General features: G+C 34.7%; 1 protein-coding gene across 13 annotated transcripts in view; it reads left to right on the forward strand.

Moving 5' to 3' along the window:
• The window catches only part of CNBD1 (cyclic nucleotide binding domain containing 1), a 662225-nt gene that overhangs the window by 459283 nt on the left and 176830 nt on the right, over positions 1-26112 (forward strand). For 8 of the 13 annotated variants that reach the window (XM_077167149.1, XM_077167159.1, XM_077167148.1 and 5 more), the window contains 2 exons: positions 10444-10503; positions 23084-23205. The exons of 1 other annotated variant lie outside the window; for it this stretch is intronic. In XM_077167149.1, coding sequence (XP_077023264.1) covers positions 10444-10503; positions 23084-23200 — 177 coding nt within the window. In that variant the 3' untranslated portion in view covers positions 23201-23205. Of the gene's footprint in view, positions 1-3396; positions 3548-10443; positions 10504-23083; positions 23206-26112 lie in introns of those variants that run through there. 4 more of the 13 variants (XR_013178326.1, XM_077167145.1, XM_077167146.1 and 1 more) reach the window with 4 other exon arrangements.

Here is a 26112-nt window from a genome sequence, read left to right on the forward strand (position 1 = left end):
ATGGACTATATGTATTCAATAGTGTTTAATTGCAAATGTAGGACAAAAAATAAGGTTTTGCCCTTATTAGGGCCCTAGCAGAATAGATTGACATGCTGGGCAGATATGAAATAATTCTTTCTATATTGTGAAAGGGTGCAGTGGATGGAAAATAAACATACTTCAAATGTTAAGAGGCGAAATATGCTTGCTTTATCATTGAGTTGGTAAACAAGTAATTTACATAGGTTTGCTGTTGATTCAGGATACATTTTCTTTCTATAAAAATATGTTATATATTAAAAAAAGAAATACTTTTTCATTTGCTAGAAACAAATTGAAAGAAATAACCAAATAACAAAGTCATTTAACTTAGAACCATCACAGATAGATATAAAATTTGATTCCTGTAGTTAAACATAGTTATCTGTATTCACAAAGAAATTATTATATCTATGTCATAATGTAAGATCTGATGCATAAGTAGTTTACCTGTAAATAGTGTTCACTGATATTTTATTCATTTTTTAGTTTTATTTTTAACTAATAAAAAATATGTGTAGGAGCAGAGGCTCCCTCTTTGTCTTCCTGTTCGGTTTCCTTCCTTTCCCTTCCTGAGCAATTCAGGCCAAAAGCCATCGGTAGGGGATCTGGCGGTGGGCAGGGGAGCAGGCACCGCAGAGGAGGTGGGGCCGGGAGAGCTGCCCTGGTGGTGCAGGGTGTGGGGGCGAGATGGTGAGGGGTTTCTACCTTAGGAGGGTTGCGGGAACCTGTGCGGCAGGCGTCCCCCCAGCGGGACACCTAGCCACAGATTTCGGAGCCTGCGGCTAAGGAGGATACGGGGCATTGCTGGGGGCGCCAGTGCTGTCTGTCAGAGCCCGAGTGGGGTGAGAAGGTTGCTGGCAGCCGGGAGTGGAAGAGCGAGAGACTAAGGACAGGTCCACGCGGGAGGCTGGACACATTCCGCGCAGGGTTTTGGAGCTTGAGCAGGGAAGGAGGTTGGCTACTCGGGGAGCTGTAAGAGTTGGTGTTGGAGCCTGAGCAGGAGGAAAAGGACAGAATGCATGTCTTTTTCCCGAAATTGAAACCATGCAGTTTCAGAAGGTATAATTTAAGAAATTAATCAAGAGAAAACTAATAATGGTATGACAAAAAATTGTGAAGTGGTAGTAAAAGGGAGGTGCAAGGTAATAAAGTTGTGCTAAATGTCTTGTAGCTTGAATCAGAAGGAAAACATGTAAATTTGGTATATCAAGAAACATCCATTCTTATACCCTATAGAAAGTAATTTGGAATATCTATTAAAATGTAAAGGCTGCATAACCATTGACCCAGAACTTCCTCTTTTGGGAATTTATCCCACACCCAGGAACACAGATGAAATGGTGTACGTAAATGGAGCAACACTGTACGAGTAGAAGATTGTAAATGTCCAAATGTCCATCAACAGAGATGGTTTAATAAACTGTAGCACATTCATTCAAGAAATACCGAGGGACTATAAACAAAGATTAGGAATTTCTCTATCTCTTTATATTCATATAGAAAATCCCCTAGATATTACTGTTAAATAAAAAAGGCCATAAGCACAACAGTACATATAATATACAATCTTTAGTGTAAAAGAGGATGAATTTTAAGAATCAATATTTGTATTTATCTATATGTGAATATAGAAATTCCAGAAAGAAATTATGGAAATTTAATGTGACAAGAATAGCCATCCAGTAGGGTGTGAAAGAATGAAAAAGAGGGTGTTGAAAGTCAGATTTTTCATTGGTTACCTCACTAAATTTTATTTTTTTAGGCATGTTGATAAATCATCTATGAAAAATTAAATTTAAAAATTGGATTAAAAAACAGTAAGATAGGAGAAGTCAAAAAGATAAATGTGGTAGGCAGAAGAATAACCCCCCAAAATGCCCATACCCCAATCCCCCAAACCTGTGAATATGCTGCCTTAGACAGCAAAAATACAGACCTTCAGAAGGGAGATTATCTTGGGTTAGCTGAATGGGCCCAATCTAATCTTATTAACTCTTAAAAGTGGAGCCTCTTTCTTGACTGTCACCGCAAATGGGACTATGTGGTCTGATGTGATAAAATAGAGTCTGCCCTTGACGGTGGAGGAGGGGGATTTGTGAGCCAAGGAATGCAAGCGGCCTCTCAAAGACAGAAAAGGTGAGAAACTGGATTCTCCCCTGGAGTCTCATAGAAAGAAATGCAGCCATGCTGACACCTTGATTTCAGGCCAGTGAGAACCATGTGGGGATTTTAACCAAAGAATTGTAAGATTTTTTTTTTAATGTTGCTTTAAGACACTAGGTTTCTGACAATGTGTTATAGCAGTAACAGAAAATTAGTGCAATAAAATACTATAGAGCTAGTAGAAGCAAAAATACTACTTTAATTTATATCTCCATGCAGTAGGTAGAAACGATCATTTTAAACTGGTTTTCCGAGAGTGATAGAGAAATAAAATTGCTTTTTTATGCCTTTTAAAATATTTCATTTGTACGTGTATTTTCAGCATTCGTTTTAAGTGATGAATATGTTCACTGACAAACCTGATGAACAACACAGCAACTTTATTTAGTAAAATATTAGAAGGAAATAGTATATCATCATACAGTGGGTTATCATAGAGTCATAAAACTGAATGAACAGTTTCACACAACAGCAGAATATTGCAAGCATGGTATTGAGAGAAAGAACCCAGACATTACAAGTAGTTGTAGGATTCCATGTATATAAAGTTCAAAAGCAGGCTAAACTATGTTGCTTAGAAATGCATCCTTAGGAGGTAAAATTACAAAGAAAAGGAAAAAAATAATTACCATTACATTTAAATCATTGGTTTTCTTAAGGAGCAAAGGAACAGTGATGAGGAAGAGAAGTACCTAGGATTTCTGAGATCCTGGAAATATTTTCCTATATTTTTTGTATTTTTTTTCCTGCATGCATGCTATATTCAACCCTAAAACATCTTTATAAACTTTCAAAAGTTTAAAGACTATCAGTATGTTCACATTATGTTATTTTCAGTGAGAAAGCATATTTTCCATATTTGCTGATTTGATATCTTCCCCAAGAGAAAGATTTCAAAAAATCCAAATTCTTAGGGCCTATTAGTCTTGGCTTTAATTCATTTTTATGCCCTGCAGATTAAATGTTAGCACATGTAACAAGTTTATTGAATTAGCTGGCCTCAGCAGGGTACAGGTGGGAAGCATTTTCATTTTTATTCCACCACCGCTTCAAAGCCTGGTTTTAAAGTGATATTACTTGACATTGAGTGAAATCTCAGGTAGATCCATAATTTTCTGAGTTCGTCTCATTTTAGTAATTGCATGTCCTTCAAGTCTGCCAATACAACTTCAAACTTTCATCCAATTTTAACTCTCTTCCTCCCCTCAGTTTAGGCCTGCCTCAGGATAGGAAGGCTGCGGTGGAGAGGGAATTACAAGGGGATAGCATGAACGACGAACTTTAATAAATTCAACAGCCTAAATTCAATGGATTAATTCCTTTAAAGACAGAACATATGAAGCCCAAATCAAGAAGAAGAAGAAAAAGAATACTGTCATATTTATTACAAAATTAAACTTGCAATCAAATATTTTTTCAAAAAATAAATTCCAGGTCCAGCTGTCTTCATCAGTGTGTTAAGTAAAATAAAATTCCAATAAAGTGCAAACTCTTTCAGAAAATAGAGTGGGTGGGAATACATCACATAATTTAGGATGTCATTATTGCCCTGATTCCATACCTAAAAATAACATTATAAGAACATTCCAAACCAGTATCCCTCATGAATAGCCATAACATTCCTTAACAAAATAATGGTTCAAATCTATCAATATATTAAAAAGGATGATATATAATGACCATGCAGGGTTTATCCCAGAAGTGTAAGGCTTGTATGACGTTCAAAATCAATTATATAATTCACTGCACCAACAGGATAAAATAGAAAAACAACATGAGCATCTCAATAAGTGCAGGGGAAAAAAGACTTTTTGATTATAACTCAGAGAAAACTAAGAAATAAAGGAATTTAATCTTCAATCTTCTGATTGATTATCAGAATCAATCTGATAAATTGTGTCTACAAAAAGCTTATACATAAAATTACACTTAACATTGAGTCAGAGATGTAGATGTCTATTAAACATCGTGCAGAAAGACAAAAAAATAATAATCAATGAACAGCATAAAGATAGAACTGAAGGAGTAAAGCTGTTTTTTTTTACAGACAACACAAATGCATATGTAGGAAACCCAATGATATCTACAAACCTAATACTAGAATAATACTACAAGATCAATATATAAACATTTATTGTATTATAATTGAATAGGAGAGAATAATTGGAAAAAATAAGATACCATTTAGAGTAACATCAGAAAAAAACAAACATTTAAGAATAAATTTGAAATAACTTACAAGAACTTGGAATAGATCTAAACCAAGATGTATAAGACTTTCATTCTGAAAACTAGAAAATATTACTAAATGAAATTAAAGAAGATTGAAATAAATGAGAGATATACCATCCTTCTGGGTTGCAAAGCCAATATTGCTAAGATGTCGTCTCCCCAAATTTACTGATAAATTCAAAGATGTACTTTTCAAGTTTTTTTGAAAAAATGACTGAGCTGACTCTAAAATTCCAGTGGAAATGCAGGGAATGTATAATAACCAAAATAATATTGAAAGAGAACAAAGTTGCAGGGAGGATTTATCATACATGATTTCAAGACTAAGATAAAATACAATGTTCAACAGGCCAGTGCAACAGTGGCTCAGTGGCCAAATTCTCACCTGCCATGCTGGAGACCCGGGTTCAATTCCCCATGCCTGCCCATGCAGAAAAAAAAAAATACAGTGATCAACAAAATGTCATGGATGTAAATTGAATTCTGTTCCCCAATTTATACATGTTCTTAATCTTAACCCACCTTCCTATGGGTGTGAACAAGTATAAATAGGATCTCTTGATGGTTTTGTGTTTTTTTGCAGATTTTATTTATTTTTTTTATTGAGATATCTTCACACACATACATTCTACACATGGAATACAATCAGTGGCTCACAATATCATCAAATAGTTGTCTATTCATCACCATGATCATTTTTTACAACACTTGCATTTCTCCAGAAAAAGGAATAAAAAGAAAAAAGCAAAAACTCATACATACCATACACCTAACCTCTCCCTTTCATTGACCACTAGTGTTTCCATCTACCAAATTTACTTTACCTTTTGTCCCCCCATTACTTATTGATTTTTTAATCCATATTTTTTACTCATCTGTCCATACCTTGGATAGAAGGAGCATCAGACACAAGGTTTTCACAATCGCACAGTCACACTGTAAATATCTTCATACAGTCATCTTCAAGAATCACGGCTACTGGAACACAGCTTAACTGTTCCAGGTACTTACCTCTAGCCACTCCACACCAATACACCATAAACTAAAAAGGGATATCTATATAATGCATAGGAATAATCTCCAGGGTAACCTCTCGACTCTGTTGGAAATCTCTCAGCCACTGAAACTCCATTTTGTCTCATTTCTCTCTTCCCCCTTTTGGTCAAAAAGGCCTTCTCAATCCCATGATGTTGGATCCTGGCAAATCTGTCCCACATTGCTAAGGAGATTTACACCCCTGGGAGTCACATCCCACATAGGATGGAGGGTGGTGAGTTCACCTGCTGAATTGGCTTAGAGACAGAGGCCACATCTGAGCAACAAAAGAGAGTCTCTGGGGGTGACTCTTAGGCTTGATTTTAAGTAAGCTAAGCCTATCCTTTGCAGGAATAAGTTTCATGAGATTGAGAGCTCAGTCTATTGTTTTGGCTGTCCACACTGCTTGCAAGAATGTCAGGAATTCTCCAAATGGGAAAGTTGAACATTTCCTCCTTTCTCACCAGTCCCCCCAAGGGGACTTTGCAAATATTTCTTTATTGACTGCCCAGATCATTCTGGGATTTATCAGGGCATCACACTAACCTGGACAAACCAACAAAACATCACACCAAAAGGACATTAAAGCAAAACCTGGTAACATCAGATGTTGGTTTCTTGGTTTTGACCAAAGTGTCATGGAAATGTAAAATGAAAAAATTAAAGAAAACCAGAGCAGGGTGAAGGGTATAGAGGAACTCTACTACATTTGTAAAATTTCTGTACATTAAAAAGTATTCCAAAGTAAAATGTTTAGTTAAAATGTTCCATTAAAAAATTATAAAAAAGGGTGGGCAATTGTGGCACAGTGGCAGAATTCTCGCCTACCATGCCAGGGCCCCTGACTTGATTCCCAGAGCCTGTCCATGCCCCCCCCCAAAATCCATTAGCTGTCTCTTACAACACTAAGAAAAAAAAAATCACACCATAGTCAAGATTCCATGTACATCTTATGGTGCTCAACTAAACTGACCATGTAAGTTAAATTAGGAAATGCACTACCCAAAATATAAATTTTGCACCAAATAAATATCTCTCCCTTTAGTCTCACACAGAAATTGAAGTTTCAAAATATGGATGATATCTTTTACCCAGTATTTTGATATACCTTACTCCTCTCCTGATCAGCTTCATTCATATCTCTATTCAATGTCTGATCACTTTTCAACTCTTTAAACAGTTCCTGTATGTGATACTGCTGACTTTCATAGCTTCAGAGCTCTAACTCTGAGTCTCAGGTGTCATATAAATACTTGATGGATTATTTTTAATTAAAGTGTATCCAACTGAATCAGTGTGGGATCTTAATTTTTAATCAAAGTGTGGTCCAAATGAATCAGGGTGGGATCTTAATCCAGATTATTGGCCATTTTGTAAAGTGCCAGAAGCCAGAAACCAGAAGCCAACAGAAAACAGGAAAAGCAGAAGAAAGGATAGAGCATTGCATTGTGACAAGGATTGCCAGTGGCCAAAACCAGAATGCTGCAGTCTATGGAAAACAAACAAACAAACTTCTGGAGGCTAAAGCCATAAGCCAACAAATGTTGTTTGAGCTCACCCATTGTGTGGTATTTGCAATAGCAGCTCAAGCAAACAAAAACAGTCATATTGGCATAAAAAACCCAAAAAAAGGTTGATAGAATACAATAGAGTTCAACAACAGACCCATCAATATAGTTAACTGATATTTTTGTTTTACCAACATTCCAGTCAATCCAATGAAAAAAGGAAAATAATTATAACTGAAAATTTCTATGGAAAAGAATAAAACCTCACCTCTTTTGTGTATGAAGAAAATAAATCTAAATATGGCATAAAAATTCTAGTGGATCATTAGTATGATATAGAAAGAAAAGTAGGGGGAGGTTATCTAATACATGAACTAAATTCCACTCCTAGAAAACCAGATGCTGCTGCTTGGAAATCTTGTGACCCCTGGTCAGTGCTTTCACACATGCAAGAGGTTCCATTCCTTGCGCATGTTTAGTGTGTTGCCCTAGACATCTCTTAATGTCAAGGATCCTTTGATGAAAGTACTTCATTAAGCTGTGACCCACCTGATTCAGGAAAGGTCTTAATATAGAATTGGCCAATATACACATGAAAAAGTGTTCAATGTGATTAATCCTTAGGAAAATACAATTAAAGCCACAATTTGATAGTACTTCCTATTCACAAGAGTAGCTAAAATTTAAACATTTGATGCCACCAAATGATGACAAGGGTGAGGAACAACTGCAGCTATCATATATTGCTGGTGTTAGGGTAAAACTATACAACCAGCTTGAAGAAATATTTGACCATTTCTTATAAAGTTAGACATACATCTACTCAGTGACCTAATAATTCCACTTCTAGGTATTTAATCCAAGAGTCATCTAGATATAACCATGCAAAAAATGTATTTACAGGAATATTTATAGGATCTGAAAAAATAACTACAAATGTCCACCAAAAGGATAATGGATAGGCAAATTGTGGTTAATTAATACGATTGAATATTGATCAGCAAAAAATGTCAAAAAACCCTGGTGCATGTAACATCTTGAAATAATATTATGCAAATTATGTGAAGTGAAGGAAACTAAAGAGGATGATTTAATTTAGTGGAATAGGAAAACCTAATCTATAGTGATAGAAGTCAGAAAGTGGTTTCCTCTTTGAAGAGGGTTTAAGGGAAATTTTGAGGTGAGAAAGATGTTCTTTAACATGTTTTGGGTGATAGTAACAGTGTATACAGTTTTCAAAGTTCATCTAACATAAAATGTAAGAAAAATACATTTTGTATGTTATTGATACTTCAAGTAAAAAAATAAAGTGAGCTGAAAAAATCACTTATAAAGGGGTACATTAGTGTAGAGCCTTAATTCAGTTAAATGATGTTTGTAGTTTGACTATTAAAGGTAAAGTACCATGGCACCTACTAGGTGAGGATTTTGAAAAAAAAATTTCCAAAAGAAAAGAAAAATGACTTGGGTTCTATCCACTTTCATTTAATTAAAAGCTTTGTTAAGCAACTAACATGTCTTCTGTTCTAGACACTGAGAATAGAAAGGTAAACAAGTCAGGAGACTCATTGCTTTCCCAAAGCTTCTACTGGGGGAGAAAAACAAGCAATAAATAAGTGTATAGTATAATGTCAGGCATTCTGCTTGAACTGAATAAGAGAACTCACTCAGAAGAAGACATGTGAATGGACCCAAAATGAATAATGGAGGAAGCCATTTGAAATTCTGGGACAGGAGAGGTGAATCGAGCACTTATTTTTGATAATGTGGATGAATCATTCTTGCGTATTACAGTCCTTTGATTATTTTATTCTTATATGTATGAACAGTGTGAAAATAAGAAATCTAAATATGGTTTAGAAATTCTAGTGGGTTATTAGTATGATTTAGAAAGATAAGAAGTTTTGGCATAGTGTAGAGGGTGGAAAGGGGGAAGTTACCTAATACATGAACCAAATTCTACTCTTAGAAAACCAGATGATGCTACTCGGAAATCCTGTGACCCCTGGTCAGCATTTTTCACACATGCAAGAGGTACTAGAATTTCCATTCCTTGCACATGTTTAGTGTGTCACATCTTCTAATGTCGAACATCTGTTTTTGTTTTCATTGAAAGATCTCTCCATTGGACTGCCACAACAGAGAATGGGGGCATTAGCTATTCTGTAATGTGAACGTATCCAGCAGATCATCCTCTTATAAGAAATAATAATGTCAGAAAAGCCATAATTATCACAATTAATCCTTAAATTGACTTCAGATTGAGATTCATGACAGGCATGATTTAGAAAGAGACTGCCAAACTATCACAAATCTCAAAGTTAAAACAACACAATTTTACACAGCATTCATGACTCAAGACTCACCATAAATGAGTATGTCTAAATATTAAGTAAAAATATAAGTAATGTAAAAGGGGAGGTATTCGTAAACCTGTCAAACTACTAATGCTTAAAGTATATTAGTGCAGTTGGAGTTCATTGATATTTGCCCAAAACGAGTAATTCATTAATTTACTCTCTATTAATTTATTTGATTATTTTATTAGCTATGGTAAGTTATTCTCCAATCATGTTGAACAAATGAAATCTTACTATGTTATGTCAATGGTGAGAATCTAGGAGGAAAATAAGCTGTTTTACATTGTTTATGTCTTTTAAATCCTTATTATATATGACAACAGTATGAAACCACATTCATTTTGATCATCCATAAATTACAATTGCAGCTTTTTATGTGAATATATTTTTCTGCTTAAGAAATCTGTTTTAAGGTTCATGTGTTTAATCACATCCTTCTAAAATATCCTTTTAGATTTTTAATAACTAAAAGCCCAGTGGAAGATTACTAGTAAGATGGTATTGGCACTGAACTTTTTCTTATACATATTATACAAACATTTATTCAACATATATTTAGATTTATATTCACTTGCCATATTCACAATTTGAATTTAAAGTCAATGGAAAAAGATAATATGCATAGAGAAATGGAAAAATAGAATTTTAGTGTTCCTTCACACCATGGAGATCATCTTGGCTAAATCTTTATTTTAAATTGGGGAATAGGTCAAATTTCACGCATTCCTTTTTTCTGTTTTTCACCGTGGTAGCATTTTTAAGCAGAATATCTGGAAAGACTCTGTGTCTGTGTCTTAATTTATAGAAACGTAATTCAATTACTTATATATTTGACACTTATTTGTTATAAGTACCAATCGAACTATATTTGCTGGTCCTGTTTTTCTTCGAAAGTCTGACTCTGTCCTTCATATCTGACGCATTGAATAAGTCATCCCATTTCTTCTTGCCATGTTCCTAGTCAACCCGTCTGCTATTATTTTCCAGTTGACCACAGTTAAACTTTTTCAAGGTTTGCTTTAATTGTGAATTTAGTGGTTGGAATCAAAATATATAATACTAAATAACTGAAAAAAAAGCATTGTCTTATTTAATCAATCTAATATTGTATTTCCATGTAGGAGGATGTTAAAACTGAATATTTGCGAAAGGAACAACAAAAGGAATGGAAAGATTTCAAGGTATACTATTACATATAGCAATAAATAGTGTAGGAATAACTAAGCATTCTTTCCTTATGCTAGACTATATTAAATTAGGGATAACTTCTTCACAGAGAATGAATACCAAGAAAAATGAGGTAACTAAAATAAATGAAGGTTAAAGAAAATATTTTACTAAAATATAATTGTATTATATGGTTCTTCTCAGTATTGTTTGTAAGAGAAATGTAATAAATTTGTAGTAACTGCATTATCTCTCAAAATTTAGAAGGAAAAATATGCATTAAATACCTAGTGTGTGCTAAGCAGTTTATATATTTTATCTTATTTAACCTGTTGAGCTGCAATTATTGCTTTTCTTATTTTATGGTAGAGGCAGGTGAGTTTTGAAGAGATTAAGAAATTTGTTCATGTAACACAGATGACGTAATTGTCAGTAATCCAACTCAAGTTCTCCCTATTCCATAAAATAAACAGTTTATAGTTTTATGACGCTTTCTCTGTGGGCTGTAGAATGTGGTTGGTAAGTGAAGGTAAAGCTATTTGTCAATGTATGTCCAAGGAAAAGTAGTGGCTATAGTGATTTCCATGCTGTTGTGGGATTAATCCAAATTTTGGCTCTTTGAAAAATTGGCTGCCAGAATCATTATCTCATTTATAATTATTATCATCCTCACCATCTCCACCATCACTTATCAAAGACTTCTATAAGATGCACAGAGTGGATGAAACCCTTTAGAGGTACATCAGGGAAAGTATTTAGAAACAAAAAGAAATATTGTGCCTATTCTGGCACACCTGAGAAACATAGTCTCCAGTGCATGCAGAAAATACAAAAGGAACACATCATAAAGACTTAGACAATGTACATATTTTAAAGTAGCAACATCTTTTTACTTTTCTGGCTAACACTATAGATTAATGTGGTGTGAGATACCATGCCATGAATAATAGGTAAAAATGGCGGACAGAATGTTAAATAAGGCATTTTATTTTTAAAAAACAAAAATACCCCAAAGGACTCCTTAAATGCTACAAGAAAGTGTAAGGGCATTTGAACAGCTCAATTTTGGACTCTGTGGCTGGGACTTCATAGGGAAGTGCTCAAGTACAGTGTGAATTTAAGCCTGGTATGTATGTATTTCTTCCTTCTGTGTTGTAGGTCTATAGAGAATGGTAGGGACACTGCCCCATTTAGGAAGAAGGAGCATGTCAGAAAATTTATTTCTGTTAATAAGAATAACAGTGAACTGAAGAGTGGGTGGAATAACCACATGAGAACTCTACCTCCCATGACCATCTGTACTGATGCAATCTTTGGCACAGTGGCAGTTTGCTCTTGACTTGATAAATTCCTAATTCGGTGTTCTTGGTAATCTGGTTCTTATGAGTCTGTTCATAATCATGTCTGTCAGGCAAGTTGAGCTAATATCAGGGATTTTCATTGCTTGATATTATAACTTCTTTTAAGTGTCATTGAAATACATGTGTTTTTCTTTTTAAATTTCAGTTATTTCTAAAATAAAATTGCATTGCTCCCTTTCCCTAAAAGATAATAAATAAAACATTTCCATTTAGATTAAGTTCAAACCTCCCTTTTTTTTTAATGATGGAATTTTGTAATGTTTTATGCCTACTAACGTCTTCTGATCTACTGCTTTCAATTCCCTACAAGGACATACTCTTTCTTGTTTATCTTTACCTGTACTTATTATTGATTGCTATCGTCTATTTCACTACTAGACTGTGTTTTCAACCAGGGCAGAGGTCATGACCAGCACAGTGCTTTCACATACTGGGAGCTCCATAATTATATTGAAAGAAAGAAAGGAAGAGGGGGGCGAGGAGGAGAGGGAGAGAGGGGAGGGAAGGGAGACCATCAGTAGATACTATTCCTACTGAGATGGCCCAGAATAAAGGTGCCATTAATTTGTTGTGGTCACCCCAAACAAATTTATTCAGTGGGTTCCTTGGAAAATCTGAGAGCTCAAGGCCCTTCCTTCATTTAAACTGTTATTTTTCTAACCCTTTTGTGTCAGACACACTGCCATCACATATTTAGAAAATGATTCAGGAGCCTCTAGCTGGGTATATCTTGGATGCTCAGATTTATTAAAGTTGCTGTGGCAACACCTTATCAAGAGAGATTCCCAGAGTTGTACCTGAAGTTTGTTGCTCTTACCCTAAATAATACTGAGAGCTGGATTATTTCCCAACTCTGCAAGTTAATCTTCCACTTGATTTCTTGTTACAGACACCCTGTTACCTGCCATTTGATGATTGGTCCTGGCAGGAAATCTGTTCAAACACCAAGGAGTTGTCATAGAACTCAACCTTGATTTACTTTCTTTGTGTAGCTTATCTAGGGAATATTGGAGCACCTAGGCATTTTTTAAAAATCCTGTGGAAGTGAATACATCAGTTTCATAGTTTATAGACATTGCACATGCACTAAGAAGAAGACATAATTAACTTTCATGTCTATGTTTTCTAGCCTAGCAGACAATTTGCTAATTGATTTTTAAAAACTTGGAACTAGAAACTGATCATTTGGAAAGAATATAGGAAAAATACATAGTTGTAAACAATGGTATGCTGATAAATGTTTAACAAACTACTCCCCCCACCAAAAGAAAAAAGACCACAGCTTTGATTTGTAGCATTTGCCATATTTCATTGCACAAATATCCTACCATAGCCAATTTCAAGGTCCCAGTGCAAAGTATCTCAACATGCAGTTGAAATAAGATATACTCAGTCAGCTACAGGGAATTTGAACCAATTCCAGCACCACACCAGTCCTAGCATATCAGTACAGTATTTCCACCACATAGACACAAAATGATCAACAGTATAAATAGTAAGTTGCAGTAAAATAATTAGGACAGGAAGCGTTTTGGATATTTGTTACCTTTATTTTTAATATACACCATCTTAACTGAAAATTTATATAATTAAATTAATGCAATTTAATCTTTGATAATGACTGTATTTAATAATGGCTGGCAATTCCTGAAACTTTATTAATCATCTCCTCTGAGTGGGTGCAAGCAAGCTCCAGCATACCACTGGTTCTTGATGTTTCTATGAGATTATGCATTTACACAAACTTGATCTACAAACTGGGCACAGGAAACTGTGACTTATAATTAAAACATGCCAGAGAATGAAGGAAGTGATGGAAGATGGGGAGTCATTTCATTAGGACTGTTTAGGGTGGTAGGTTCAGGAGTGGTGACATACCTACTTAGCAGAATTATGGGAGATTAAGTTATAGACAGAAAATTTGGGGAAAATATTTCTCAGTATGGCTAACAAAATTAAAACAATAATTTCCTAGATTTGCTGTATAATCTTTCCATTCCTGCTGGTTCCCTTAAATGAACTTTTCTAGGGAAATGCATTTACTATCCATGCTTCCTGCTTATTTTTTTCACTTAGACATTATGTGCTGGACAGATCTGCCACTTAATTTTCCCTGCCATCCTGCCTCAAGTGAAACCCCAATGCTGGGCTGAGCAAGTTTGAATTCCCCAAACATTCAGCTTCTGTCCTTCATTTTCCATCTCAAGGTTTTGACTTTAGGACCACTCTGTTCAGTTAAGTTCGCTACTCTTCCAACACAATTTCTACTTTTGGCTTTATTTAAATTTTCTCTTTCTCCTCTTAATGAATTTCAGATCCCAGTCTTCCTTCAAATTACAACACCCACACACACTGTTAAATCCTGGCTGCCCCTAACTCCCACCCATGGTCCTTTTGTAACGACTGGTTACAGCCTGTAATTTACAGTTAGGCACCTGGTTATGTTCTGAACTTTTATGTGCTAATTGTTTTATACATGAGTTTCTCTCTCTCTCTTTAAGTATATTTTAAGACACTCACAAATAGGGACAGTACAAAATTTAATAGTGCTTAACACAAAGGGAAGTTTAATAATTACTTAATGTTAACTGGAAAAAGAATGACTAGAAAAATAAATGCTTCTCTAATGTTTTTATCAGTTTTGGTTTTATAAACCTAGCTTGTATGAATCCTTCTAAAAGTTTGAATGAAAAATCTACCTGATGACAATACTTGCAATATATGTAAATTTATTCTCAGAATAGGGAATGTTTGTTTTTTGGCTAATTTCATCAACTTCTAATGAAATATTAAATATTATGAATTAGAGTAGAATTGTGAGCTAGAATAAAAATCCATTTGAGCAGAAAAAAACTAGAGCAAATAAAAACAATAGAAAATATCACAATAGAAATTACTGTTAAAAATATTTTAGGCAATCACTCCATTTTAATTTTCAAACTCTGTTTAGAAATGTTCAAGGTAAATATTCAATATACTGCAGAAATAAAGTCCAAAGACAGATTTAGCTCTGGTCCATAAATATAATTTTCTCATGGGTTAAATGGTTTCATGAATTTTGGGAGAGACATTCAGTGGGCAAGGGTAGTCTCATTTTTAGAGGGCATAACATTACATGATTAATGGTATTTGCTACAGTTTCTGATGTTTACTTTAGTTTTCTTTTTTTCTGATGTTTATTTTAATCGGTCTTTATACTTATTTAATATCCAAATTAGTCTAAGGATATTTAACCACTTAATTTTGAGAAGAGAAAAATGAACAAAATTTGTTACATAATTCCAAATTGTGCTTCAAAAGCATAACTTAAAAAAAGAAAATCACAAAAATACCCACAAAGAAAGCACAATGTAAAATTCTCACTTATGTATGTAATAGCCAAAGTAAGTTATTTCTTGTCCATAACTACCAAGCAGGCATATATAATTCTATGGGGGGATAAAACATTTTAAGTAAATATAAAAAGTTCAAATGTCCTACATGCTTATGTATTCTTGATTATTGACACATGTTTAAATTAGTATTCACATTAGTTCTTTGGTGCCAGCATCACTTTCATTCATTAGAACGATGAAATTAAATATCTTTTCACTTTTTTTCTCTAGGCTATATTTCACTAGTTCCTTTGGCTCCCTTTATAATCCTAGGTATTGTGCAGTTTCTCCCTTCAGAGCTTACAGAGTTTTTCAGCACTCAATATATGATGTGGAACTTGTAGAGTGGTAGCATAATATATTTTTAAGGTATTCTATGGAAAGCAGTTATTATCCCTCACTTTTATCTTTTCTGTGCAAAAAGTTAAGAGAAGTTTCAATGTGACTTGCATGAATTATATATAGCAAATTCCATTTCTTGGATATACATGGCTCTGAGATTTTTTCCTTCAATATCAAGCCGCAAACAGCTTCCTAATACAAAGATATTTCTGCAGACCAAGTGTAATTCATTCGTTGTTTGAACCATTGATAAGTGACAGAGCACCTGTCTATATTAAACACATGCCAGTTTGCATATATTATAGGCAAAGGGTTAGTGTTCATATATAGAGAGAGGTTTTCATCAACAGACGAAGGGTGAGGGCAGTGGGTCAGAAGAGCTAAAGCAGTGACAGCTAGAGGGTCACTCCTTATGGAGGGAGGAAGGGGTGATGTTATCACAAGTCTTGAAGGAAGAAGCCAGTATATGAAGTCCCAGTGGAAGAAAATGTTTGAAGTCCATGTACAGGATTAATGATTTGGGTTTTGTGGTTTGTTTGTTTTGAAATTAGAAATCCTAATCTGACAAAGTATATAGGAATGATTGACAAAATGATTCTTTACAACAGGATTCAGCGTGGGAAACACTAAGCCAGGCCACAAATGGAATCTCTTGATAGGCAGAGCTTGCAGATTGGAATTCAAGCTCTATACCTCAAGCAAAGTATGGAAACATTTGGACTCTGGGACTCATAATAATTTCTCAGGTACCCAAAGAGAAAAATGAGTTCCCAAAATAGCATCAATAGGGTATGCATTCCAAATAAAATGAAAGGACTTTCCAACTCCACTCAGGGTGTAAAAAGATACTTATGAGGTCAATAATAGTTTCACGTTCAGCAGGTGCTGCTTTGTAATGTCAGGGTTATGCCTGTACTGGCTAAATCTGCTTCCTGCTGTAATTCCAATAAACTTTAAAATAATAAGTGTATCTATACATGTAAGAAAGGTGCATGAAGGACTCAAAAAAGAAATAGACATCTACAGCTACAACATCATATACATTGCCCAATTTATTTTTGTCTTGAGTACTATGCATTTGCTTCATATAGTACAAAGATAAAAACATAAACCTGGTTTGTAAATCCTTGGTTTAATTTCCAGGAGAAAAATGTCATTTACTATCTGATGATCACTGACTTTTCTCACCTTTGTTTTCGTGAATTTAGTGTTGTTCTTGAGAGCCCCAGCCCAATAAACCTGCGTTGCTCTTCTGCCCTGGGCCACATTTGCCTTCAGGTGAAACCAGTTCTGAAGGCTAGACTCCTTCTCCAATTCCCCAACTGATGCTTTTGATAAAAGACACAGTCATCTGGGAAAATGTGAAGGCAGTTTCTGAAGAGAGCTGAACACTTTTGAGAATGAATTGCCTGGTGGGCCAAGTTCTGTCATCAGAAACTTACAGGCAGTCCACGCTGGAATAAGTGTCTAAGGGTGTGGGAATATGCAGACAGATTCTGCCCCTTGGGTTTAACTTGGCAGTCTTTGTCCGCACTGTTCACTATATTATTTTATAACAATGACATCTTCTTACATGAGCCACATGACTCGGTTTTTAATGGAAAAACCTGATGGTTTTCATAAGATTTAAGGAAGAGAGAATGGATAGGGAGGCTGCACGTCTGTTATAACGTTTTTGTGCATTTTCAAAGCAAGCAATAAATATAAAAAGTCCTATATGTGTGTCCTCTGTGAATCACAAGTGAAGAAGTGCTGAAAAGTGTTCAAGTTAATTTCCAGTGCAATGGAAAAAAGCAAGTGCTATGATGTCAACTTCTGCATTTGCCTTTTAGCTCCCCAGTGTTGTGGTAACCATAGAATCAGGCTCACTTCTCTCTCTCTCTCTCTCTGTCTCTCTCTCTCTGTCTCTCTCTCTCTCTCTCTCTCTCCCTCCCTCCCTCCCTCCCCTCTTTTTCTTTCTCTCCCTTAGAACACAACACAGAAAAAATGCATCAATTTATTGTTCGCTAAGCTTCTAAAGTACAATTCCTTTCTCAGCTTTGTTGTCAAACATAGTGGTATTTTCCAGCCAAAGACAAATACTGTAAGAGAGAGTGAGGTCATATAAATGAATACATTTGATACTATATTTTAATTCCCTAATTTTGGAAAAGGATTTTTAGTTTTTTCCGTTTTGTCAGTCCTTGACAATTAAAATTGGCCTTCTTTGTATAAGTAATAACACCCTACAATACCAACTCAAACATAACACCAAGAAATTAACAAAATCCAACTTTGGCTAGCCTTCATACTTAGCCTTTAAAATGCCTATCTAATTCAAAGTAAGTTATAAGAATAAGCCGAATGGTGCTAGTATCCCCTTCTCTGACTCCTAGCTCCATTGTGTTTAAAATGGGCTTTAAGGGGAGAATATTTATGATCAACCCAGAGAGAAAGACAATATAGAGAATGGTTTCTCCGTGATTGATGGAAACTAAGGGAACCAAGCTATGTCTGAAGAGCCTCTCCTCTAACATTTCCAGAGGAAGTGGGGTTTTATATGGTCCAAAGAAGGAAAGCTGTGCCACCTCCCCCACAGTACCACACCTCAGTGTGGCACTTCGGAGATGGTAACTGTACCCTGTGCCTGCAGAGTTTGGGCCCAGGCATTGGCATCTCAGAAGTGATGGGGCCGCCAGGGTGACAGGAACGTGTGGGCTGGAAGGAGAACATGTCTCGGTGACCAGACAGAAACCAGATGCTCCAGCTCAAGGTCTAAATTGCATTAGACCCATGACCTTCTCACTATTCTAAGTAGAATGGAAGTAACATCCAAGAATGACTAAATGAAATTCCCCATAAGTCCAGAGGATGAATTTTTGGAGCTGATTAAATTTCATTTAGAAAAGTAAAACTAGTGTGACTTTTTTATACTGTATGGTAGAGTAAAATTTAGGGACTATTAAAAGAGTTTATTTTTCCTGAGAAGCTGTTACAAAATTTACACTGTATCTTACCATCAATGATTTGTAATATACTTTGAAAAATAGAGATTTCTTTTACTAGTAATGGGAGCCATGGCATGTGTAAAAACCCTTTTAACTTAGCTGCCTCTAAAGTCCGCATTATGTTTGGTCTTAAACTACAGTAGCTTCGATTAAACTAGTGCTTTTATTTAGTTATTATTTTCCTTCTGTTCTCTGAATTGTCCTTTTACCTCAGTTTATTGGTCTTCCTTGTTTTTATTGTATTTTCATTGTAAGTTATCTCAAATTGTTTTTGCAAGTACATGGGTATAAATAAATGATAAAAGAGCAAATATAAAGCAGCCTGACACTTATTCCAATAAAATATTATTTCTGTTGGTATCTTCTTCTGCCGTCAGAGAATCCATGTTTCTTATTCTCCATATTGATCTATATTTCTGACATTCTGCTCTTCTTTTGGTCAACCGTTTTCTTCCTTAGTTTTCAGTCATTATTATCAGGTCATAATGTTTCTGTGTTTTATCAAATAGTCTGCTTATATAAGATTATATTATATTTAGAGCTTTCACTTTATGGTAACATAAAGAGAAGACAATTGGCTTCAAATCTGGGCCTTATCGCTTTCAATTTGTATGACTCAGCAGGTTACTTAACATATCAAAGGGTTAATCTGGGATTTCTCAACCTATGGCACACCGAATCCATATGTTCCATATGTTCTGATCTCAAATAAATAGCTTATATCTGTAGAATGTCATATATCCCTTTTTTATTGTAAATTGGTGTATTAATACTGTTTCGTACATGTTAAGCTTATTTGTTAATAGAGAACTTAACATAATGTGTTCTGAACTATTTCTCTTACCACTTTCAAGGAGCTCTGTACTGTCCTGAAACTCTTCACCTCTGTTTCTTTCTTCTTTGTTAGAGAACTTCTCTAATAAACAACCATATATAGGATTCCCATATACCACCTATTAACACCTTGCATTGGTGTGAACATTTATTACAGTTGATGATAGCACATTTTTACAGTTGTACTATAACTGTACTCCATGGTCTAACTTAGGGTTCACCGTTTGTGTAGTGTGACTTTAAAAATATATTTATTAGGCGGGCCACGGTGGCTCAGTGGCAAAATTCTCGCCTGCCATACCAGGGTTCGATTCCTGGTGCATGCCCACAAACACATAATATATATATATTTGTTCTGTTACCATATATACAATCTAACACTTCCTGTTTTAATCACAGATATATATTTCAGTGCAGTTAATTATGTTCACAGTTTTGTGTTATGCTCACCATTATCCATTACCAATACATTTCCATCATTCCAAATATGAACTCTTCCCATTTTATGCCTTAATTTCCCATTTCCTATTCCTATCCTGTCACCTGGTAACCTATATTCTAGATTCTGACTCTATGAGATTACTGATTTTAATCGTTTCAAATAAGTCAAATAATACACTATTTGTCCTTTGGGTCTGACTTATTTCACTCAACATGATGTTGTCAAGGTTCATCCATGTTGTCACATGTACTGGGACCTCATTCCTTTTTACTGCTAAATAGTGTTCCATTGTACATGTATGCCACATTTTGTTTATCCATTCATCAATTGATGGACATTTGAATTGCTTCTATTTTTTGGCAATTGTGGATAATGTCACTATGAATACTGGTGTGCAAATATCTTTTCAAGTCCCTGCTTTCAATTCTTTTGGGTAATACCTAGCAGTGAGATTGCAGGGTCATGTCGTAGTTCTATACTTAACTTTCTGAGGAGCTGCGAAATTGTTTTCCACAGTGGCTGCACCATTTTACATTGCCACCACCAATGAATGAGTGTTCCTATTCCTCTAGATTCTTTCCAACAAGTTATTTTAACAGTAGTCATTCTAGTGGGTATGAAATGGTATCTCCTTGTGATTTTGATTTGCATTTCCCTGATGGCTAATGATGTTGGGCATTTTTTCATGTGGTTTTTGGCCATTTGTACATCTTCTTTAGAGATGTCTATTCAAGTCTTTGGTCCATTTTTTAAATTATATTATTTGTCTTTTTGTTGTTAAATCGAAGGATTTCTTTATATATTCTGGATATTAAACTTTTACTGGATATACAGTTTCTAAATATTATCTTCCATTGTGTAGGTGGCTGTTTTACTTTCTGGTAAAGTCCTTTAAGGTGCAAAAAGTTTTTAATTTTGATTAGGTATCATTTATCTATTTTTCTTTTGTTGCTTGTACTTTGGGTATACAGTCTAGGTAGATACTTCTCTACATTTTCTTATAGGAGTTTCATTTCCTCTGTTTTTAATTAGTATTGTTTTAATCATTCTGGTTTTATGAAAAAAGTTAAGGAATTTATTATGTATTTTTTTTCCTTTATACCAAGTGAAGGGAAAATAATGGTAGATTATTAAAGGGAAAAACATTTGTCAGTCTTTCAACTGAAAAAATGTGATATGAAAATTAAATTAGCACAGTGCACACAAAAGTATAAGCATACTGAATTATAAATAAAAGCAAACAAGCAAAAATATTGCAACAATAGGTACCATATTTACTTTCTGAGGTGTGATAGATATAGTTTCATCTTATTGACATTAGCCTTCAAATTGAATTAAAGTTAACTTGAATATGGTTGATTTCATAGATGTTTTAAGGACATTCAAAAAATAATTATAAAAGATTTATATTACAGAATTTTAATATTTAATTATGTAATAATTATATGCATTTGTTCTAGTTTGCTAGCTGCTGGAATGCAATATACCAGAATCAGAATGACTTTTAATAAGGGGAATTTAATAAGTTGCCAGTTTATAGTTCTAAGACTGAGAAAATGTCCAATTAAAACAAGTCTATAGAAATGTCCAGTGAAAGGCATCCAGGGAAAATACCTTGGTTCAAGAAGGCCGATGATATTCAGAGTTTCTCTCTCATTTGGAAAGGCACATGGTGAACAGTCACAGTTTCTCTCTCAGTTGGAAGGGTATATGGTGAGCAAGGCATCATCTGCTACTTTCTCTCCTGGCTTCCTGTTTCATGAAGCTCCCCAGGAGGCGTTTTCCTTCTTCATCTCCAAAGGTCACTGGCTTGTGGGCTCTCTGCTTCTTATGACTATGTCATTCTTCTCTGCTCTTTCTGAATCTCCTATTCTCTAAAATGTTTCCTCTTTTATAGGACTTCAGAAACTAATCAAGACCCACTCGGATGGGTGGAGACATGTCATCACCTAATCCAGTTTAACAACCACTCTTGATTAAATCACATCTCCAGGGAGATGATCTAATTACACTTTCAAACATACAATGCTGAATAGGGATGAGAAGAAACGGCTACCTTTACAAAATGGGATTAGGATTAAAACATGGCTTTTCTGGGGGACACACATACTTTCAAACCAGCACAGCATTTAAATAATTTTTAATGTAATTATTTAAGTCAACCCTAAAAGTCAGCTAGATTTTTTTCTTATTAAAAACTGCCTTTAATGTCCTAATCGAAAAATCAATCCAATACTCCCACATTTCAGGGTTGTTGTGAGGATTAAAAAAACAACCTAGACAATCAACTCAAACCCATCCCTTTTTCTTGTTTATAAATATCAGTTACTTCCCATAGCTTTTATTTCATCCTCTGTTTTCATAAATCGATATAAGCTAAATCAAGTATAAAATACGAGGTTTTAAGATATTAATGTCACTGTCCAGATTAGGCTCAACTCTGCCATGGTACAAATGACCCCGAAAGCCTTAGTGACTTTCAACCATAAAAACTCACTTCTCGCTCTCCTGTTGAGCATATTTTGACTATATGTTGGTGTCACGGACTCTCGTGCCAATACTGAAGTATAGCTTTCACATGGAGAAAAGAGGGGCAATACAGGAAATATTCATTGGATTGTTTCTTAGAAACAGCACACCTCATGTCTCCTCTCATTGCATTCACCGAAACAAGGTACATGTCACCCCTGGCATCAGTAAGACAGAGAAGTGTCATCCTCTACTAGGGAGAGCATCATTGGAAGGTACCATAGGAGCAGGTAACAAAGAGAGGCCTCAAACATTGACATAATAATTCAAGCAACCCCAGTTGTCGTAAAAGTTTATGAATGTGGCATATGATAAAAATACGGCAAGCATTCCTTCTTATCTGCTCAATAGCAATCACAGAAGGGTAAATTAAATGCCATATAAGTAGTTTTAAGGATCTCAGAAAGAAGTGTGCTTTATATAGTCAAAGTTTTTTGCAGTTTTTCCCCATATCTTTGCTTAAAATTTTTTTATTGGCTCCATTGCTAAGTAATGTATAGATATGCATATTGAAAATAGTTTTATATACTGAAAAATTATATGAATATCATATTTTATATAGAACTTACTTGAAAATCCTATTCTCAGAAGTTGAAATTCCTATTCTCAGAAGTTTTAAGACAGATTCTGGTTTTCATTTTTGTATGTAATTCATGCTATTCTAATACAAGATTTAATGTTTGGGTATGACAGGATTTTTACTTAAAACAACCTTTTCTTTCTAGGATAAGACAATCAAAAACTCCTTATATTATAATGGAATTGTTCCAGGCTTTGGAAAATGGAACCATCAGTGGACAAGCATTCCCAGGAATCTCAAGGATACTCTAATAAATTATTAAAGTTACCAGTTTATGGGGTATCAGCATGGATCATTCACTATGTTATTTTTTTATTTTAAATTACTGTAACAGGCTGCAAAATTATCTTACACCTCAATTTCTTCCCATGGAGAAACATTCTAAGTATATTCCTACTAATATCCTTATGTTAGAACAATTGAATTTTCTTTCTTTTTAATTTGTTTCTGGATTTCTCTTTATTTAGGGTATTGCATTGTAAAAGGGCAAAAATATATATAATTTTCCGTGACAACAATTTTAGAGGACCAAATATTTTTTTTAAAGATTTCTATTCTGGATACAATATTTAAATAAAATACCATATTTTAGTTCATTAGAATAAACATAAAATTGAAAAAATACCTCATATTTTCTTCTCAAAACCTATGAAGCAATACACTTTTAATTACCATCTTAGACTTATTTGAAAACACAACCAATTTCCTATGGATTCTACAATATATGTAAGCAAATAGAATTTCTCCCTATTATCCTTACAAAGTAGTAGATACAAAAAATCAAACTTGCAAATAATTCTAAAATAGCACTTTAAAATGTGTCGCTATACACAGCTCTTCAATCATCACCGCCATTCCATACATTGTCTTTGATGCTCACTGCCCCTCGTATTTCTATAACATCTCCTCATGTTGAGAATCCTGGAAAGTTGTCATGTACCATCTCTCACTGCTTTACCGTTTAATATTCAAATGTATTATTTTATAATACTTGAATTATGTTTCACAGTAGTATCTTGTAAGTGTTTGTAACACTTCTAATATAAGCAGAAATGTTAACATAGATGAAACAGTCTATTCAGAATTTCGATAAAAATCATCATAGTTTCCCCACCTCTAAAAACAATGAATTGACAGATTTGGAGTGGTTTTAAAAACAAGTTCTATGCTTCACACTACACATAACTTATCTGATAAAACATTTAAAAACACAATTACTATTCCACAAGTCTTCAAATTTGATGGTTTCAAATTCTTCCAACATTAACAACTCAAACTTTTAATTTTACCTAAAATGATAGCAAATTGTTGCACTTAAAACCTTCAAAAGCAGTGTAAATAATGGTAGCTCATGACTTCAAAATATTTAGAGTTGCTGTAACACACAAATCATTAATTAATTTATTCAACAAACATTAATTGACTGTTTAATACAGGCACTGATCCAAGCCCATGCACTTCCCCAAACAAACAAGCAAGCAAAGTGTGGTTTGCTAGCTGATGGAATGCAATATACCAGAAACAGAATGGCTTTTAACAAGGGGAATTTAATGAGTTGCTAGTTTACAGTTCTAAGGCCAAGAAAATGTCCCAATCAAAACAAGTCTATAGAAATGTCCAATTTAAGACATCCAGGGAATGATACCTTGGTTCAAGAAGGCCGACGACATTCAATGTTTCTCTCTTACCTCCAAGGGCACATGGCGAACATGGCGGCATCTGCTGGCTTTCACGTGGCTCTACCAAAAAGGGAACTCTCTCCAAAATGTTTCCTCATTTAAAGGATTCCAGCAAGCTACTCCATCTTCAGTGTGTGGAGACACACCTCCATGGAAATCATCTAATCAAAAGTTACCACCCACAATTGGGTGGGTCACATCTTCATAGAAACAATCAAAATGCTCCCACCCAGCAATATTGAATGAGGATCAAAGGGCATGGTTTTTCTGGGGTCCACCACAGATTCAAACTAGCACACAAAGAAAGAAAGAAAAATTCAACAAATGGTGTTGCAATAACAGGTTACTTACATGGAAAAAGAATGAAATGTGACCCCAGGCATTTAGTATACAACAAAAAAAAGGAGTTTTGTTTTGTTTTCTTTTCTTTTGGCATGGTCAGTCTACAGGAATTGAACCTGGATCTCCAGCCTGGCGGGTGAGAATTTTGCCACTGAGCCACTGTTGCACCGCCCTACAAAGAGATGTTTTGTGGGCAGAATATGGTAATGAGGCTTGTGTTTTAATAGTTATATATTTAAGTATATAGTTAAGTTATTAGTTTTATGCTTACTTTATATTTTTGCAAACTTGATTATTTGAATGTTTCTTTTTAAGTAAATTTAAATCAAAATAGTGAATTAAAAAATTGTCAGTAATAGCATAATTGGTACAAAATTCTCAAAAATCTTAATAGTAGTATGCAAATTGCTAAAGTTTATGAAAGTATCCCCATGGCTACTAGTTCTTATTTTTCTAGGTTACTTGCACTTGTACTACTTTTGCTATAATATCTTTCAAGATATTAATTCATTGACATAATGAATTCCTTAATTCACTGAGACAATGACTTTTCCTCTACCTATCATCTCCTCTATATTAATATCTCTCCTTTCCCCATCTTAGAGTTTAAGGTTCATCTTTATAATCACTTACCAACACCTTCAACTTATTTACTTCTCTTTTCCTGGGAGGTAGGAAGGAAGCACAAACTTTGATTATCACGCCATCCATTTTCTCTGCCTGAACCAGAGCAGCTCATATTTACTGAAGATAGCCATACAACTGAACTGACTTAATTTGAATCTATTATGACAAACTTCTAATGGATATTCAACTCAGTCCATAATAATAATCTTGACAAATGTTCAATCATTTGCCAAGATTGCCAGTCAGCTTACTTTTCTAAGTTTCACGTCTCCTCTCTCCTCAAATTGTCCTTATTTCCCTTCTCTTCTATTCACACCTCAGCAAAAGCCACCAGATGCAGACTCCTCCATCTTTACTCCAAATGTCAATTTTACCTACTCTTGCAGCCATCTTATCCTTATTCCTTCTTCCCAAAATGGAAGAGTGTCTTACCTTCTCTTTTGTTCCACAACTCAACACATCTAGCTTAGTCAAACTTTCCTTCCCTTGGTTATTTTCTCTCTTCTTCATTATCACCATCTTCCTC

The sequence above is a fragment of the Tamandua tetradactyla genome, chromosome 6 (assembly GCF_023851605.1).
Source record: "Tamandua tetradactyla isolate mTamTet1 chromosome 6, mTamTet1.pri, whole genome shotgun sequence".
NCBI classification, from domain to species: domain Eukaryota; kingdom Metazoa; phylum Chordata; class Mammalia; order Pilosa; family Myrmecophagidae; genus Tamandua; species Tamandua tetradactyla.